The sequence below is a fragment of the Vespa crabro genome, chromosome 2 (assembly GCF_910589235.1).
Source record: "Vespa crabro chromosome 2, iyVesCrab1.2, whole genome shotgun sequence".
NCBI classification, from domain to species: domain Eukaryota; kingdom Metazoa; phylum Arthropoda; class Insecta; order Hymenoptera; family Vespidae; genus Vespa; species Vespa crabro.
Genome location: NC_060956.1, coordinates 3,210,400 through 3,227,734, shown reverse-complemented (window position 1 = coordinate 3,227,734; position 17,335 = coordinate 3,210,400). Strand labels below are relative to the sequence as shown.

Here is a 17,335-nt window from a genome sequence, read left to right as displayed (position 1 = left end):
ATAATGTAAAAGACTGTGTTGTTTAATAAATGTATCGTTTTTTCTTGCTAAACAAGAAAATGGATATGAAAAATTTCTCAAACCTCACATTTTTCATATTAAAACTCATGTTACTTTCGTTAAAATAAAAATTTTTTTTTTTTATAGATACTTTGAGCTGGTACATCTAAATAAACGATGAAATTATTTAAGAGTGATAAGGGGACGATACGGGATGAAAGCGTGAAATAAAAGGGAAAACAAAAAAAAGAAAAAAAAAATTATGCCATACACGAGGAATCGCATCCATTTGGCCGACTGCAAAAATAAAACGAAAGACAAAAAAAAAAGAAGAAAGAAAATAAAAATAAATTAAAATAAAATAAATATCGCGCATGTATGTATATGTACATATGCATGTACGCTTTTCGTTCCATTTTCGAGTAAACAGGCGGATAAATAAAAAAAAAAAAAAAAAAAAAGAAAGAGAACAGATAAAAACAAAAAAAAAGAAAATAATGTAAAAGACCGTGTTGTTGTTGTTGTTGTTATTGTTGTTTAATAAATACATCGTTTTTTATTGTTACTGAATAAGAGCATATAAATAGAATCTTCCCTTAGATATTTCGAGTCGCATGTATGCACATCGAAATTAATTAGAAAACGAAAAAGAAAGTGAAAAAATGAGTTAGCGTAAAAAAAAAAAGAAAAAAAGCGGCGACATACACGTGAGGATCGTATTAACAGTGCCGATTGCAAAATAAGAAAAAAAAAAAAACAAAAGGAGGAAATAAAAAAAAAAATAAAATAAAAATAGCACATATACGTTTTTCGTTGAGTTTGCGCGTGGACAGAGGGATAAAAAAAAAAGAAAAAAAACTACGTGTCATTTAATAAATGCTTCGTCTTTTTTTTTTTTTTTTTTTTTTTTGATTCCACAGAAACAGATATGAAATTTTTGCATTAAAAATTGAATGTTTCTTTCGATAATCAAATATTAAAAGAAATTGTCTAATCTGTAAATGATAACTCAGCCGTATATAAATAACGCGCTTTTGATATCTAATCATAATGTTAAATATCGGGAAATCAATATGAGGATATACAATTTGAAAAATTTCTTTCACAACTTTTCATTTCTCAATCTATCGTTTCTATCCTTGAACTTCATCTAAAAGGAAGTGTTTTCTTTTTTTCTTTTCTTTTTTAAAAGAAAAATAATAAACAACAAAAATGCAGAATATGCAATATCTCATTTGATATATGCCAGGGAAATGCAACAAATTTTTAACGAAATAAACTCAAATTTACATTTGAGTAAGCTTCGTATTGATTGCATAAACGCACGCACGTGCACACACACACACATACATAAAATGATGATAACGAAAACGATCATTAGAAATAATAAAGAATATATATTTTTTGCTCGAAACTATTTTCAAAAATGTAAGATTACCTAAAGGAATTTTTTATTCTTAGCAATAAATATTATTTATCTATTCATTTTTATCTAGAATTTTAGAAAAAGGAAGAAAGATAATTATTTTCGTATAATTCATACTTAAATTGTTAAAATTAATACTAATTAAAAATGTATAAATTACATACTTAATTACGCACAATAATAATAATAATAATAATAATAATAATAATAATAATAATAATAATAATAATAATAATAATAATAATAATAATAAATATCAATTAAAGAATAAACATATGTCAATTTATTTTTTCTATTTCGATCATTATAGAAGAAAATAATTATTTTCAAATAAGGCAAGTCAAAATTTGGTGAAGTTATATCAAAAATTTATTTCTCAAGAATAATTAAATAAATAAATAAATAAATAAATATATATATATATATATAACTATTAATTTTTTCTATGCTTGTCGTGTTAAAAAAAAAAAAAAAAAAGAGAAAGAGAGAAAAGAAAAAAGAATAATAATTATTTTCAAATAATATAAACCCAAGAAATATTATTATTTATATTATTATTTATATTTGCATTTAGACGACTTTCGTTATCATCGGACCTATCTATACATTCGTGCACATACAGTCATAGGTCACTTTAATGCTAGTCAATTCATTCGATTAGTGAATGAACGGAGTTGGCTAACTGAGTACAGTGAAACGTTTTCGTCGACTAATTGACTAATAAAGTTACACGGTGTCAGTTGAAAAAGATTTTTTGTCATTTAATTTATTCGACCGTGTAAATGGTTAATAATCGGTCAACTACATGACCGGGACACAATAATCTATATAGCGATAAAAGATTGACACGAGAGAATGAGAAAGAGAGAGAGAGAGAAAGAGAGAGAGTGAGAGATAAAGCGTGAAACGTGTAATAAAAACTTTTATCACGACGTAAATCCTACATTAGATTACATCTTTTCATTCATCTATTAATTACTTCGAGATAATTTAATTTATTGCGATTATTAGACAACCATAATCGAACAATTTTTCTTGTTTTTCATAAGATAATAAATGTTAACAGATCAAGGGGGAAAGAAAAAAAAAAAAAAAAACAAAAAGAAAAAAAAATGAGGAATGTCGTATCAAATTCTTATCGAACGTATTAACAAAGTCCAATCGAACGACGATGATCAAGGAATAATTTGCGTTATCGCGTGATTGAAGACGAATATTTTTATTATGAATTTCGATGGATAATACGAAATAAAATATTTCTATTATTTTTATTATATTGAACGGGGAAAAAAAAAGAATGTAATAAATGGAAAAAGAATACGACGAACGAAGTAAAAAGAGAAAGAAAGAGAACAAAAAAAGAAAGAGAACAAAAAAATAAAATAAGAGACCGCGAGGAAGATTGTTAAAAAAAAAAAGAAAAAATAAATAAAACACGCAGTTCAAAGGTTTATACGTGATAAAGTGAAATGTCGATATTGAAAAGAAGAAGGAAACTGAGAAAGCGGAAGAAAATGTAAGAAAACGTTTAATTTCTGCAACTGCCTTGTATTATTTGGCGCTGCGGTAACGTGGTGGCGCTAGTGTCGCAATGAAAAAGCCGCAATAAGCGAGCAGCGCTCATATACCTAGCGAATATTTAGAATAAAACTCGATCAGTGGTAGTTCTCATCATCATCATCTATTTTGTCGTCGTGGTCGTATCGTCGTGGTAGTTATCGTTGTGTCGTTATTGATGTTGATGTCGTATCGGTGTCGGTGTCTACAATAATCTGTCTGTAGTCGTTCAAACGCTTCGAACGTTGCTCATTTCATTCAACGAACGATGGTGGTTCTAGATCTTTTCGAAAATATATCTTCGGTTCCGAAGCTTTATTATGGAGCTTTATTCGGAATTGGTTTCAGCTTTTATTATCTATTCGAGGTCGTTAAAGTAAGTAAATGATTAAATATTAAGAACCGTTATATATATATATATTTTTTTTTCTTTCTTTTTTCTTTTACATAAGACGTATACTATATCTATTTATATATATTTATTAACTATACATCTATATATATATATATATACCTATATATACATATATATATATGTGTATATATATATATATATATATATATATATATACATATATACTAGAAATTGTCTAGAATCTTCGTGTTAGATAATTTTTTGTTAATCAAATATTTCTCTTTCACTTATTCGATATGAGAATTTAAAATTATAGAATCCAGCGCGCCAATCAGGATTTTGTAAAATATAATTTAAAAAAAGAGATGTTCAAATTGGAGATAAATTATATGGTTATTTCTTTTTTCTTCTTCTTCTTTTTTTTTTTTTTTTTTATTATTATTATTTTTTTTCTCTCTTTTTTTTTATTTGTTTTTTTTCTCACGTCTATTAGCATCCGTTCGCTTGTCATTCATTGTCATCAATATAATATATTAATAATTTAAATTGGTATTAAAACTAAAATGAAATTTATTAGAAGATGCTTCTTTTCCTTTTTTCTTTTTTTTTTCTTTTTTCTCTTTTATTCTTTTCTACGTTTCTTTTTCGTAATATATGTTAAAAAATAAAAAGGAAACATTATCACGCACTTGTCGATGTATTTTTGTTTCTTACGTGTGACATGCAACGACGAATGTGATATTTTAACCTTCCATGGTTATGTGTGTATGTGTGTGTGTGTGTGTGCATGCATCGAATAGTTGGTTCCATTAAAACACGCAGTTTTTATTAAATTATGCAAATAATAATAATAATAATAATAATAATTTTTTTTAAAACTTAACCTGTTAATTATTACCTTAGAAAGAGGCAAAAGGAAATGAAGGAAGAAAAAAAAAAGAGAAGGGAAAAAAAACGTAGTATCACGATTAATAAATTCGATCGATTATCTTAAACGTTATTACAATAATTATTATTAAAATAATAAAATTATATATATAAAAAAAAAAAAAAAAAAAAGAAAAAGAAAAAGTATTATATTTAGTATCGTAAATAGTTTCTCATCGATTATCTCAATCGAAACCCAATTGATTTTCAAGGTATTCATTTTTAATGAAATTCTAGCGAGCTTTTTTTTTTATCTACGTATTCATTTCTTTATTCATATATAATATAAGAAATTGAATAATGTATTTATTATATAAGATAACATAATTATTATATACGTAAAACTATTTTTGTTTTTTAATTTATCTTATTCTTTTTCCTTTCCTTTCCAAATCACTTTCTCTCTCTCTCTCTCTCCCTCTCTCCCTCTCTCTCTTTCTATCTCTATCTCTATCTTTATCTCTATCTCTATCTATCTATCTATCTATCTTATATATATTATGAATATTTATTAAAATGTTAATATATTACTTTGTATAGACTCCACTGTTGGTATGTGCAAAAGGACCATTTCGTTCCTTCTTAGAAGACCATGTAACATTGGTGAAAAATAAATTTTGGCCTACCTTATGGTGTTTTGAATCACGAGCACAAACTGTATTAGCAAGTATCGTTAGGGCACGTGTATTACCAGCGATTCATTACCGCAGGTTTGTAAGAAGATATTTGTGTATATATATATATATATATATATATATATATATATATTTATATGTTGCAAGAGTGAGAGTTAGTAATCAAATTAGAGAGAGAGAGAGAGAGAGAGAATGTGAAAGTATTTGAAAGAATAAAATAAGAATATATTTAAATAATAATTAAAAATATATAAATAATATAACGATGATCTTTCGATTGATCCATTTACGTAATAAATTTCCATGTTATAATCTGTACACATATTATTTTCTACATAGAGAAATTTTTACATTATCCGATGGCGGTGAAGTCGCTTTAGATTGGGCAGAGGAAAATTGTCCGACCACGTCACCTATTGTTATCATTTTACCAGGCCTTACCGGTGCTAGTAATACGGAATATATCAAGTGTTTGGTATCAGCCGCCAAGAAATCACATATAAGATGTGTAATATTCAATAACAGAGGATTGGGTGGTGTTAAATTGAAGGTAAGGAAAAAAGAAAAGGAAATAAATAAATAAATAAATAAATAAATAAATAAATAATAATAATAATAATAATAAGTTATTTCAAAATCTTATAGAACGTACTCTCTTTTGTTTGTGATTTATTAAGATTACAATGATCAATAATGACAATTCGTGATATAGTTATCAATAATAAAATCCAACCGGTACGATACATACGTACACACATTTACATATATACGTAAATGCATCCATACATACATACATACATACGTACGTAGCACATTAATGCTACGTGCGCGCGCGCACATACACACACACACACACACACATACAGAGATACAATACACGTACATCGTGTACCCCGGCAGTTCTATTTAATACAATTTCATTAACGTTAACTCCCTGTTACGAAATCGTTCTCTATTGAGCAGTTACCATCGCGTGACACTATCTTGTAATTTGTCGTCGACCCGTTATTCTCGTTTAGGACTCTCTAGTATCGACACGAGTTACTATTACTAACATTCAAAATGATTTTGTATGTCATTTGAATGAATGATTAAATGATAATGTACGCGGGTACATATGTACTTATGTCATTATATAAATGATAAACTTATTTATTTACTTATCAATGTATATATGTATATATGTATAATGTTGATAAAACCGTTGACAAACAATTTACATTTTCATTATCATTTCTTTTTCTTTTTTTTTGTTTTTGTTCTTCTCTCTATTTACTACTAACAACAATAGACACCACGGACATATTGCGCAGCTAATTGCGACGATCTGGCAGAGATTATCGAACATTTAAAAAAATTACATCCTAATGTTCCCCTCGGTGCAACTGGTATTTCAATGGGAGGGTAAGGATATTTATCTTTTTTTTTTTTTTCTTTTCTTTTCTTTTCTTGTACCAATTATAGAATTCAGCTGACAATTAATTCTATCTTATCTTCATTAATAGGAATTTGCATGATTATTCTAGTACATATATGTGTACATGTGTATATATATATATATATATATATATATATATATATAGACATACATATAAACATACATACATACCTATACATATTGAATTATATTTCAGATTGATATTAGGTAATTATTTAGCACAAAACGGTGAAGCTGCTAAAGATAAATTAAAGGGATGCTTTATCATCTCAGTGCCTTGGAACGTATTTGCCGCAACAAAAAGCATCGAAGATAATTATATAAATTTGATGCTGAATAAACATCTAGCCAGTAATCTGTGTCGTACGGTTAAAAAATATTACTCCTCTTTGGAGACCGGCTTAGAAAACGTAGATATGAATGACGTTTTACGTGTAAGTATATAATAATAATATTATATTAATGATAATAATAATGAGGATGATGATGATGATGATGATGATGATGATAACAAACGCGATTGCAAAACGTAATATTAAGGGTTTAAAAGAGGAAAAGAAAAAAAGAAAAAAAAGAAGAAAAGAAAAGAAAGAAAAAATAAATGACCCTCGTGCATTAATCTTATTTGCATTTTCGTATTTACAATATATTCAATAATTTCAGAGTCAAACCGTAAGAGAATTCGACTCGAATTTTACGACCAAACAATTCGGTTTCAAAGATGTCGAAGAGTATTATCAGAAAGCAACGTTACATGATAAATTGCATTTAATAGAGGTACCGGTTTTGTGCCTTAATGCGGCAGACGATCCTTTTCAACCTTTTGAAGGTAAGTGAAAACAATGACATAGTTAAAAACAAAAACAAAAAAAAGTAAAAAAAGTAAAAAAAAAAAAAAAAAAAAAATAAAAGAATAAAAATAAGGGGAGAAAAAAAAGAAATGATAAAAAAATAAAGAAAGAAATTACGTAACTATTCATCTAAATAATTAACAAAATGATTTTCAAAACATAACGATTAGATTATTTTAATTTGTAGCAATACCACTAAACGAATTTAGCAAAACTGAAAATGTCGCCATCGTGGTAACTTCGCGCGGTGGTCATATTGGATTTCTCGAAGGTTTTTGGCCAGTAAAAGAGGAACAATATATCAGCAAACTATTTTGCCAATATTACACTGCTCTATTTACCATTGGTATGGATTTACTTTCCCATTAAAACATGAAGCAATTGTTTTGGACATCATCGAAGAGAATCGTCGATGCAAACGTTTTTAATAATTATTCGAGGCGATCGATCAAGATGTGCCATTGTAAGTTATTTGTCTTTTCCGTTTTCTTCTTTTTTTCTTTATATATATATATATTACAAATCTATATATATGTACACATGTATGCGTATATATATATAAATATAAATATATATATATACGATACATATGTAGATATATATATAAATGTAAATATATATATATATATATATATATTAAAAATGACACGTTACACGACGATGATTAAAACGCGAACAATACATTCCTAAAATAAAAACGGGCAACAAGTTGTAGTATTATTATTATTATTCATAAAATGCATTGTATGCAGTAATTACGACTTAGTCACGATGAAGAAAAATTTCATTATACATATATACATAATATATTTATATATTCACGTATATACGTATATATGGTGATTATTTTTCTTCGAATTTCGACTATACGATATAAGTGCGTGTGCGTGAGATATAATTTCTTTTATAATAATTTATTAAAAAGAAAATAAAACGAGAGAAAAAAGAAAAAAAAGAAAAGAAAGATAAATAGAAAAATAGAAAAAGAAGAAAAAGTATGTAAGACCACGCGTATTGCATTTATCTTTCATAAAAATTTACGCTGATAAAATGTTTTTTCCGACGACGAATATATTATTATATATCACAAATAATAATACCTGAAACCACACCCCGTAATAATTTTAGAAGATGTACAAACAGTAGTATATAATAACATTTACATACGTTATAGCTTGAATGTTAAATTCAAAGCTTGGACGATGAACGATAATATGTCTGTGTTCTCCTCGATCTAAAAAAAAAAAAAAAAACAAACATATTGAAGAAAATCGAATGTTTATACGATTGTTAATAAAAACTTGTGGTGACATAGTTGAAATTTAAATTAAATAAATAATATTACTAACAACTTTAGTGGTTGGTTTCCCACCGCCATGGCCAGCCTTCGTGTCTATTCTTGCAACTAATGGATTTGTTTGATTTGGTAGATTTCCAAGCGTATATTGTAACGTGGCTATCAGCTTAAGACTATGTAACGGTACAACACGATCATCGTGATCGGCTGTTAAAAGCAACGTAGCTGGATATTGAGAACCATCTTCTGGTATCTTAATATTGTGTAACGGTGAATATTTAATTAAATTTTCAAAATGCTTCGGATCTTCTGAACTTCCATAATCGGAGACCCAAGCAGAACCGATCGTAAACTTATGAAAGCGTAACATATCCATCACACTAAAAGATTATATATATATATAAAAAAAAAAAAAGTAAAAAAAAGGGGGAAAAAAAAAGAAAGAAAATAAAATAAACATATTTCCAATTTAAATTTGTAACTTCTTTTGACACGTTAATTGCCATAAAAGAACATTTCGCGGAATCTTTTTATTTATTTTTCCTTTTTTTTTTTTCTTTTTTTTAACTCCTTAAAAATTTTTTTAATATTTAATTTTACATTTAAAAAATAATAAATAAAAGAAGAAGAAGAAGAAGAAGAAAACAAAGAAAATGAAAAAGAAAAAAAAAAAATAAAGAAATATAATATAAGAGTAAAATGTAAATAATATGACAATGAATTCTTTTATACATTTTGTCAATAGATTTATATGCGAAATATCATAAAAGAGATACTAAAATGAATATAAATAATTATGTTATATTTTAGGCAATCAATGTGTCAATATTATCTTTTAATAAGAACAAAAATAACCAACCCGACTTGTGCGATAGCAGCACCAAATAAATTCGGTCGTTGATTTATACAAGCAGCTACCAATAATCCACCATTACTTCCTCCTTGGATAGTTAATTTACTAGATGTAGTATAGCCATTGTCTATAAGATACTCTGCTGCACATTGAAAATCATCGAATACATTTTGCTTATTAAATAGTCGACCACCATTGTGCCATTTTTCTCCATATTCTCTGAACGATAAAAAAAAAAAAAAAAAAAAGAAAATAATAATGTATGTAATAATATAAATATCAATAATATATTTAATTATATTTTTAATTATGCATTCTTACCCTCCACCGCGAATATTTGGAATAGCAAGAACACCATTTAAATGTTGGACAAAGACAAGCCTTGTTACGCTAAATACCGGTTGGACACTAACATTGAAACCACCATATCCATAAAGTAAAGCTGGCATAGAATTGTCCAAAACTGCGTCCTAAAGTGCAATAGATTTTTTTTTTTTTTTTTTTTTTTTTTTTTTTTTTAAGACTCGTTAGAATATCAATTTTATTAAAAATACTTACACTTTTCATAACGATAAACATGGGAATTTGAGTACCATCTTTACTAGTATAAAATACCTGTGACGTTTTATATAAACACGGATCGAAATTTTTCACTTTGATTTCGCGATATACCTAAAAGAAAAAAAGAGAAGAAAAAAAAGTAATATCAATACATTTAAAAAATTACTTTCATCGATACATCCAATTAATTTTTATTATTAATACTAACTTTTGGTTCGTCGTCATTTTTAAGATCAGTCGTGTATATGACACCAGGCGTTAAAAAGGATGTGAATTGATAAAATATTTCGGAATATTTTTTATTACCAGAAAAACCAATGATCGTACCAACGTCTAATGGAAATGTTCTAAGGATTTTTCCAGTTGTTAAACTATGCAATTGCAAAATATTCTGAAAATTTATATAAATCAATTTATAGATGATTATGTTTAAATATAATAATCTAATATATATATATATATGCACTAACTTTAACATCTTGTATGTAACAGGCAACAAACTTATCGCCATCGACTGCGGTAGCCCAGTCTAAAACGTTATCAGGATGTTCAGGTAACAATTCAGTCCATTTATCTTCTTTATAATCTACCAAATCTATTGCTATTAACTTGAAGTTTGGTGCATTCTTGTTTGTACGAAATATAGCTTTGGTACCAACATTCGTCACGTACTAATAATAAAATAATAATTATAATCATTATTATTATCATTTGTGTAGATAAAATAATCATATTTTTAAATCGTTACACTAGAAATATATATATATATATATATATATATAGTCTTTTTTTTTTTTTTTTTTTTTACTAACTTCATAATCGGCTTCGAGTTTATCAACAACTTGCGTAAGCGGCAACAAACCATCTATTTTAGAGTCAGGTTTTAATTCTGTGAAGTACACTAGATTATCACGACAATCTTTTACTGGTGTAACAATTAACCATTTTCCACAATCAGAAACTTGTGCTCCTCTAAAAAATAAAAAAGAAAAAAAAAAAAAAGATAAAAATAAAACTAAAAAATTTGTTACGTTAATTAATCGATTGCATCTGAAAAGATTTTCAAATATCACTTACATCCTCCACAATGGTTCTTCTGGGAATTCTACTACAACCACATCCTCTGACTGTGGTGTACCTACACGATGATAGCACAATTTCTGATTTTGATCATCTTGTGTTTCTAATCCATCAACTTTTCCTTTTTGATCACGATATTGTCCATAAAAGACACCCACATTATCATGAGTCCAAGTCAAAGGTGAAAATTTTACTCTTTCCAATACTTCAGGATATTTTTCACCTGTATAATTAATTATACAAATTAACAAAAACAAAATTATAAAAGAAATTACATTTAAGCATACCTCAGTATTAAAGATATATTCACCGTACCGGTATCTGCATTGATAAAATGTATTGTATTCCAATCTGAACCGCTACTGGATAATCCATATGCAAAAATACTACCATCTTCGCTAAATTTGCTAGATGATATTGCAACAGTGCCATCCTCAGAAAGAGTATTTGGATCGAGAAATATTCTAGGTTCGCTATCCAAGGTATCTTGTACATATAATACGCTAAAAGTAATATCAGTGAGGTAAGTAAAAAAAAAAAATCAAACTACATACTAATAAAAATTTTATTATATATTACCTTTGATTTTGCAAACCGGTATTCTTATAAAAATAATATTTATTTCCATGTTTGGCAGGACACATATATTTAGGAAAATTCCATAATTGTTTTAATCTATCGTGAATATCCTGACGCCATTTACACGAAGCTAAATATGGTTTGGTCAATGCATTTTGCGCTTCGATAAAAGATTCTGTTTCTTCTGAATTTGGATCTTCTAACCATCTATATGGATCGCATATCTGTACAATCAATTTAATTCGTTAGATTATCTAAATATTTTATTTTTATCTTGCCTAATGATCACCTTGTGTCTAACACATATTTAAAATATTTTGAATATATCGTTAAGGATGCGTGTGAACGTTAAAAAAAAAAAAAAAAAAAAAAAAGCAAAAGGAAAAAAAAAGAAAAAAATATTAACTAATACATTTACAAATAATGGAAATTTTCATTTAGCATATATTTATTTTATACAAGCGATAAGAATATTCTGCTCAGTCATCATTATGATAAAATTCTCTTTGTTCGGCCCCAACGAGAGGTCGTCGTCAATACAAAAATATACATTTTTTTTATTATTTTTCCGAAAGAAGTCGAATTTCTTGAAAATAAAAGAGAGAACAATTTATCCGATACATTTTTAAATAAACGAGCCAACGTTAAAATAAAGAAGAAGAATTTTTCAAATGCGAAAATTTAATATAATCTTAACAGTGAAGAGAAAAAAGAGAAAGAGAGAGAGAGAGAAAGAGAGAATTAGACATAACCTCTAAAATTAAATAACGAAAAATGTGTACTAACCTCAACACCGTGATATTTTTCAACAATAGATTCGTCGCGACGAGCAACTGGATATTCTAATTTTGTCATTGTTGTTGATTTAATCTTGTTCCTTGGTCCACGATCGTAAAAAGCCTAATTGTGCAGAAGAAGTTCGTGTAATGATATTAACAGAATAAGGAGCGCAAGAAGAAAGGAGATATTCGAGAGATAAAGAGTGGGGAGAGAGAGCAAGAGAAAGAGAGAAAGAGAGAGAGAGAAAGAGAGAAAAAGAAAGAAAGAAAGAAAGAAAGAGAAATATAGAGAGAAAGTGAGAGAAAGAAAAAGGAAAAAAAAACGAACAGAGGTTACCCAGTACATTTATATTGTTTACTTCGTTTTACATCCTTACTTGTGTCGTCTTAGAAAACGATGAAATACGGATTAGATGTAAGTTAACAGAGCTTAGCGTATTTCTTAAAACGTTTCTGTCGATCCCTATGGCACACCTAAAAAACTGCATCTGAAATACGTTTACCACTAAGAAGAGTGATATATATATACCTATATATATATATATATATATATATATATATATATATATATATATATATATATATATACTCCTAATCTTATAGTATATCAAAAATTATTGCTATCGATTTATAAGATTTTTCTTAGAAACGAAAGTAAACAATTTTCGTTTAAATGATAATTACGAAAAATTCATCGCTTTACATCGTAGTACGATTTATTAGAATTTTTTTTTCTTTTTTCTTTTTTTTCTTTTTTTTTTTTTTTTTTTTTTATTCTAAGCTGCGAATACAATATGACGGAAAGAATCTAATTGATCAAATGTGAAATCAATAATTTTCATACTACGAATTTTAATTTGAAACATTTGTTCTCACAAAAAAAAAAAAATTATATCAAATAAAATTATTCGCTTGATAGCAACGATAGAAATTTTATCGACAATTGATATCGTTTATTAGATTTTTACAAAGGTTAGATAATACGTGATTACGATTGAAAGGAAAGAGGAGACATATTGAATAAATAAATATCGTTAAAAAAAGAAAAAAAGAAAAAAAGAAAAAAAAAAAAGAAAGAAAGAAAAAAAAATTTCTTTAAAAAGAAGACAAAAAAACATGTAAAAATTATGTTTATTATCAATAGGACGAATAATTTACTAAAAGGAATTTATTTTTTTCTTTCTTTCCTTTCTCTTTCTTTTTTTTTTTTTTTTTTTTTTTTTTTTTTTTTCATCTGTGACATAAACGTACGTACATACTTACATTGAACGATCGTATTACAAATTGATAGAAAATCCAAGGGGTCTCCAGGATGAGAGTAAGAAGATATATGTTCTTATCCAATGGCCTTAATTGCCCCCTCTTAATAGCGTATGATAATAATTGACACGTAAACGTGACTTTATAAGAGATTTTAACCAGCCAATAGAAACTATCGGCATAACGTTATATGTCGTATCTTGTATGGCCATTAACCTCATCGATTGGATTATAACGTTTATTTCTTTTAATAAATTCGTACAAAATTTATTTTCCAAAAGCTACTATTATTTGATATAATTGATATAAAGACAAACAAATGTCCCTCGTTTTAATTATTTCTCAGAAGTTCGATTAGACTTTGATACGGTCGATAAGAAAGATTCAACTATTATCGATGTTTATTCTTTCTTGTAAATTATTAAACTAACATGTACATGTGTGTGTATGTGTGTTATGTGATATATATATATATATATATGTATATATAAACGTAATGTTGAGTAATAATGAATACGTATTCGCAAACAAATTTATTTTATTTACATTTATCTTTTATATTTTATATATAATCGATAATTATCTTCAAAGTATGTTTATTTGCGTGCAAGAATTAATTTATTATTTAATAATCATTTTAAAAAGAAATTCATTAATTATTTATTATTCTTTTAACACGTATAACTCTATTAAATACGTATAACGATCAAGTCAGAAATTCGCAGTACTGAAAAACTGACTTGGTTTTTTTCTACTAGTTAGATTAAAAATCCCTAGATCGTTCAAAAATTTCTTGAAATTGGTTACTTCTTTTTCGGGACTTTTTATGGTTATTTTCTTTTTCTAATTTGTAAAATTATTAAGCCTAGTTAAATACAATATTACAAAGTCTCGAAGAAAAAATTTGATTGTCATTTAATATTCAAATAACAATTTTGGACCTAACCTATATATATATATATATATATATATATATATATATATATATATATATATATATATGAGTACATACATTTCTATTGGTTAAAATAAATTTAATATATAATTATTATATATACGCTATGTATATACTTATTTTACACAGGTAATTTTTACCGTTCGAATATTTTATTTGATTTTATAATGAGAGAAAGAAAAGCGTAGGAAAAATTTAATTTTTTTCATAATTATAAAGTCCTTAATAATTATTAAAACGAATATTAATATCGCGGAATATATAATCAATGTGTGTCGAATGAATGCCTTATTGATAAAAACAGTTAATACATATAATCATTAAATTACGATAAAATTGTCGATAATGTTATTGAGACATAAAGAGGGAACGAAGAGTGAAAATCTGAAGAGCGAATAAACAAATAAATAGATCCGTGTGCAAAATATGTTTGAAAAGAGACAAAATATGTCGGAAAGAAAAAAGTTATTTATGGCAACTAAACGATAATTGTCTTTTCCCTTTCTTTTTTCTTTTTTTCCTTTTTTCTTCTTTTTTTGCAATCACCGGTTATCGAATATTACTTTTAATAAACGAAGTCCTTCTTCTTGTTGTTATAAAAAAAAAATATATATATATATACGTATAAATCGATGTCAAAAAAAACTTGATAAAATTTAGTAAAATTTGTTAACATTATGTACATGTATATATAAATATATATATATATATATATATATAAAATTTATATATTTTATTTATATATACAATTTATATATTATTATGATTGTTATGTATATAAAATTTGTGTACAGACTTGTCCAAAAGTTCATAGGTGACTTTAAAAATCAATTACTTTTTTTCAAAATTACATCCATACACACATATAATCTACTTTTAATTATATATAATATATATATATATATATATATATATATATATATATGCATAAATTTGTATATATAAAATTAATACATAGGAACAAATTATGCTTGTTCAATTTGATATATGAATGTATATATGAGATCTATATATAAAGATTTATATATCACATAAAGAAAATTGAACGAATGAAATTATCTCGAAACTTGAATCTAGAGCATGCTCTTCTCTATTTTTTTTCTTCTTTCGTTTCTTTTTATCCTTTTTTTTTATTAGATTATATTATTTAAAAATCTCTGAGTTGTTTGACCTCTATAAAATAGTTTATATATATATATATATATATATATATATATATATATATATATATATGTATGACCGCCTCTCTCTCTCTCTCTCTCTCTCTCTCTCTCTCTCAAAGAGATTATAAATATATTATATATTTAATATTAATTAAATAGTATAGATATTTATGAAGACGATAACGATAAATTTTTTTCTTTAACTTCGTTTGATCATAATGTATCATCTGATTCATAGAATTATTTATGCATACGGAGAAAAGAAATGCATAATGCAGGTGTAATAAGATAAGAACATTTATATAAGATTTGTGTGCATAATGTAGACTTTATATTTTCATGTTTGTCCGTAGATTATCGAACGAAAATTTTTCCTTCTCCATTTGTAGTATCGTGTTTTTCAATTTGATGCAAGAAGCCACACGCGAATCTTAAATGAAGCTTTATCTTTACTTTTTTCTTTTCTTTTTTTTTTTTCGATCTTTTTTCTTCTCTCTCTCTTTCTCTCTCTCTCTCTCTCTCTTTTTCTTCCTTGTTTTTTCTTTAATCCAAAAGAAGATACATAAACAAGGGCAATATCTTTGAAAGGAAAATAATCGACGATTTTTATGTAAGTAATAGAATAATCTTCTCTCTTCCATAATAATGTGATTATTAAATTTTCCATTATCAGGGCGTTTGAAACTAAAAAGAAAAAGAAAAAAACGAACAAGAGAAAAAAAAAAAAAGAAGAGAGAGAAAAAACAAGATTCTCAATAATCGTACTCGCATGATCGAATGATCCAATCGTCGTAAATTCACTCGATATTACCAAATTTTTCAATCGTATTTCGACGGTGTTACCCAACCAATAATAGTTACAATCCTGAAATGTCGAAGAAAAAGAGAGGGATAGAAAGAGAGAATGAGTAAGAGAGAGAGAGAGAGAGAGAGAGAGAGAGAGAGAGAGTGAGGTAGTAAATAAGCAGATAGATGGTAGGGGGCAGGAGTGACGAGACGAAAACGAGAAGATGGCGTCAAGTACGATGTCACGCGTAAATCAGCTGTACTTTGTGCTTCGAACTCGAGATAACCTCTTTGCGTGTGTTAAAAGACCTTTTCCCGTTTCCTTTCCCCTTAACTCTTTAATGCCTATGAGGAGTATACTTAATATAACGTCAAAAGTCGAACGATCGATCAGTATTCATCGAGAAATTCAGAAGCTCATCGATTCGAAGACATTCGTTTTTATATTCGCGTGAATATTATCAACGATAAGGATAGATTCATTTTTTAACATTTATATATATATATAATTTCTGTCTCTTTCTCTCATTCTTTTTTGTTCGTTCTTTTTTCTTTCTTTTATTATTTTTTTTTTTTTCCAACAAAGGCGCGAGTGACACGCGCATACACACATAATACACAGTATATATATATATATATATATATATATATATATATATATATTCAAAGTTTAGGCGGGAAATTTAGTGCCAGTGTTAAATATATTTCAATAGTCAATTGGAAAGATTGCAAATTTTAATTCTTTCAATCTGTCAGCACACGGAGGAATGCAAAAGGATTGTCGAGACTGTTTGGGTATCCGATACCGCATCAACAGTCTGGATCAAACGTGG

The 17,335-nt window shown here is 26.8% G+C and overlaps 3 protein-coding genes across 6 annotated transcripts in view; 2 read left to right on the top strand and 1 right to left on the bottom strand.

The window, feature by feature from the left end:
* Positions 1-3,040: 3,040 nt before the first annotated feature.
* On the top strand, positions 3,041-10,678 carry LOC124432934 (phospholipase ABHD3). Of its 2 annotated transcripts, XR_006944395.1 has the most exons (8): positions 3,041-3,359; positions 4,806-4,975; positions 5,240-5,450; positions 6,192-6,304; positions 6,535-6,772; positions 7,002-7,167; positions 7,377-7,652; positions 10,393-10,678. XR_006944395.1 is itself a non-coding variant. In XM_046982291.1 (7 exons), exons 1-7 carry the CDS (start codon positions 3,252-3,254, stop codon positions 7,556-7,558), a joined length of 1,188 nt encoding a protein of 395 aa, XP_046838247.1. In that variant the 5' UTR covers positions 3,041-3,251; the 3' UTR covers positions 7,559-8,540. The 2 variants fall into 2 exon arrangements, 1 of the variants encoding a protein (XP_046838247.1); XM_046982291.1 differs by lacking the exon at positions 10,393-10,678 and having other exon boundaries at positions 7,377-8,540.
* Positions 8,287-13,704, bottom strand: LOC124432932 (prolyl endopeptidase). 3 transcript variants are annotated; one of them, XM_046982284.1, is made up of 14 exons: positions 13,602-13,704; positions 12,716-12,826; positions 12,346-12,459; positions 11,560-11,783; positions 11,296-11,483; positions 10,978-11,203; positions 10,713-10,872; positions 10,371-10,571; positions 10,109-10,291; positions 9,898-10,011; positions 9,661-9,809; positions 9,346-9,558; positions 8,539-8,866; positions 8,287-8,423 (listed from the first exon to the last, which is right to left on the bottom strand). In XM_046982284.1, the coding sequence occupies exons 2-14, from the start codon at positions 12,824-12,826 to the stop codon at positions 8,358-8,360; spliced, it is 2,277 nt and encodes a 758-aa protein (XP_046838240.1). In that variant the 5' UTR covers positions 13,602-13,704; the 3' UTR covers positions 8,287-8,357. The 3 variants fall into 3 exon arrangements, with proteins under 3 accessions (XP_046838240.1, XP_046838242.1, XP_046838241.1); XM_046982286.1 differs by lacking the exons at positions 12,716-12,826; positions 13,602-13,704 and adding an exon at positions 12,683-12,701; XM_046982285.1 differs by lacking the exons at positions 12,716-12,826; positions 13,602-13,704 and adding an exon at positions 12,676-12,699.
* A 2,716-nt stretch (positions 13,705-16,420) lies between these two features.
* Positions 16,421-17,335, top strand: part of LOC124432935 — a 1,310-nt gene continuing 395 nt past the window's right edge. Inside the window, exon 1 of the mRNA XM_046982292.1 lies at positions 16,421-17,335. This exon is cut by the window's right edge and continues 395 nt beyond it. Within this exon, the coding sequence (XP_046838248.1) occupies positions 17,270-17,335 (66 nt within the window). The 5' untranslated portion in view covers positions 16,421-17,269.

Bases quoted from the DNA above. Each gene is read 5' to 3' on its own strand.
- LOC124432932 (XM_046982284.1), bottom strand. From the start codon at position 12,826: ATGCAGTTTTTTAGGTGTGCCATAGGGATCGACAGAAACGTTTTAAGA. The intron at 11,484-11,559 runs GTAATATATAAT...TATTACTTTTAG, and splicing joins ACCGGTTTGCAAAATCAAAG to CGTATTATATGTACAAGATA. The intron at 11,204-11,295 runs GTACGGTGAATA...TTAATTATACAG, and splicing joins TTTTATCAATGCAGATACCG to GTGAAAAATATCCTGAAGTA.
- LOC124432934 (XM_046982291.1), top strand. From the start codon at position 3,252: ATGGTGGTTCTAGATCTTTTCGAAAATATATCTTCGGTTCCGAAGCTT. The intron at 6,305-6,534 runs GTAAGGATATTT...ATTATATTTCAG, and splicing joins ACTGGTATTTCAATGGGAGG to ATTGATATTAGGTAATTATT. The intron at 7,168-7,376 runs GTAAGTGAAAAC...TTTAATTTGTAG, and splicing joins TCCTTTTCAACCTTTTGAAG to CAATACCACTAAACGAATTT.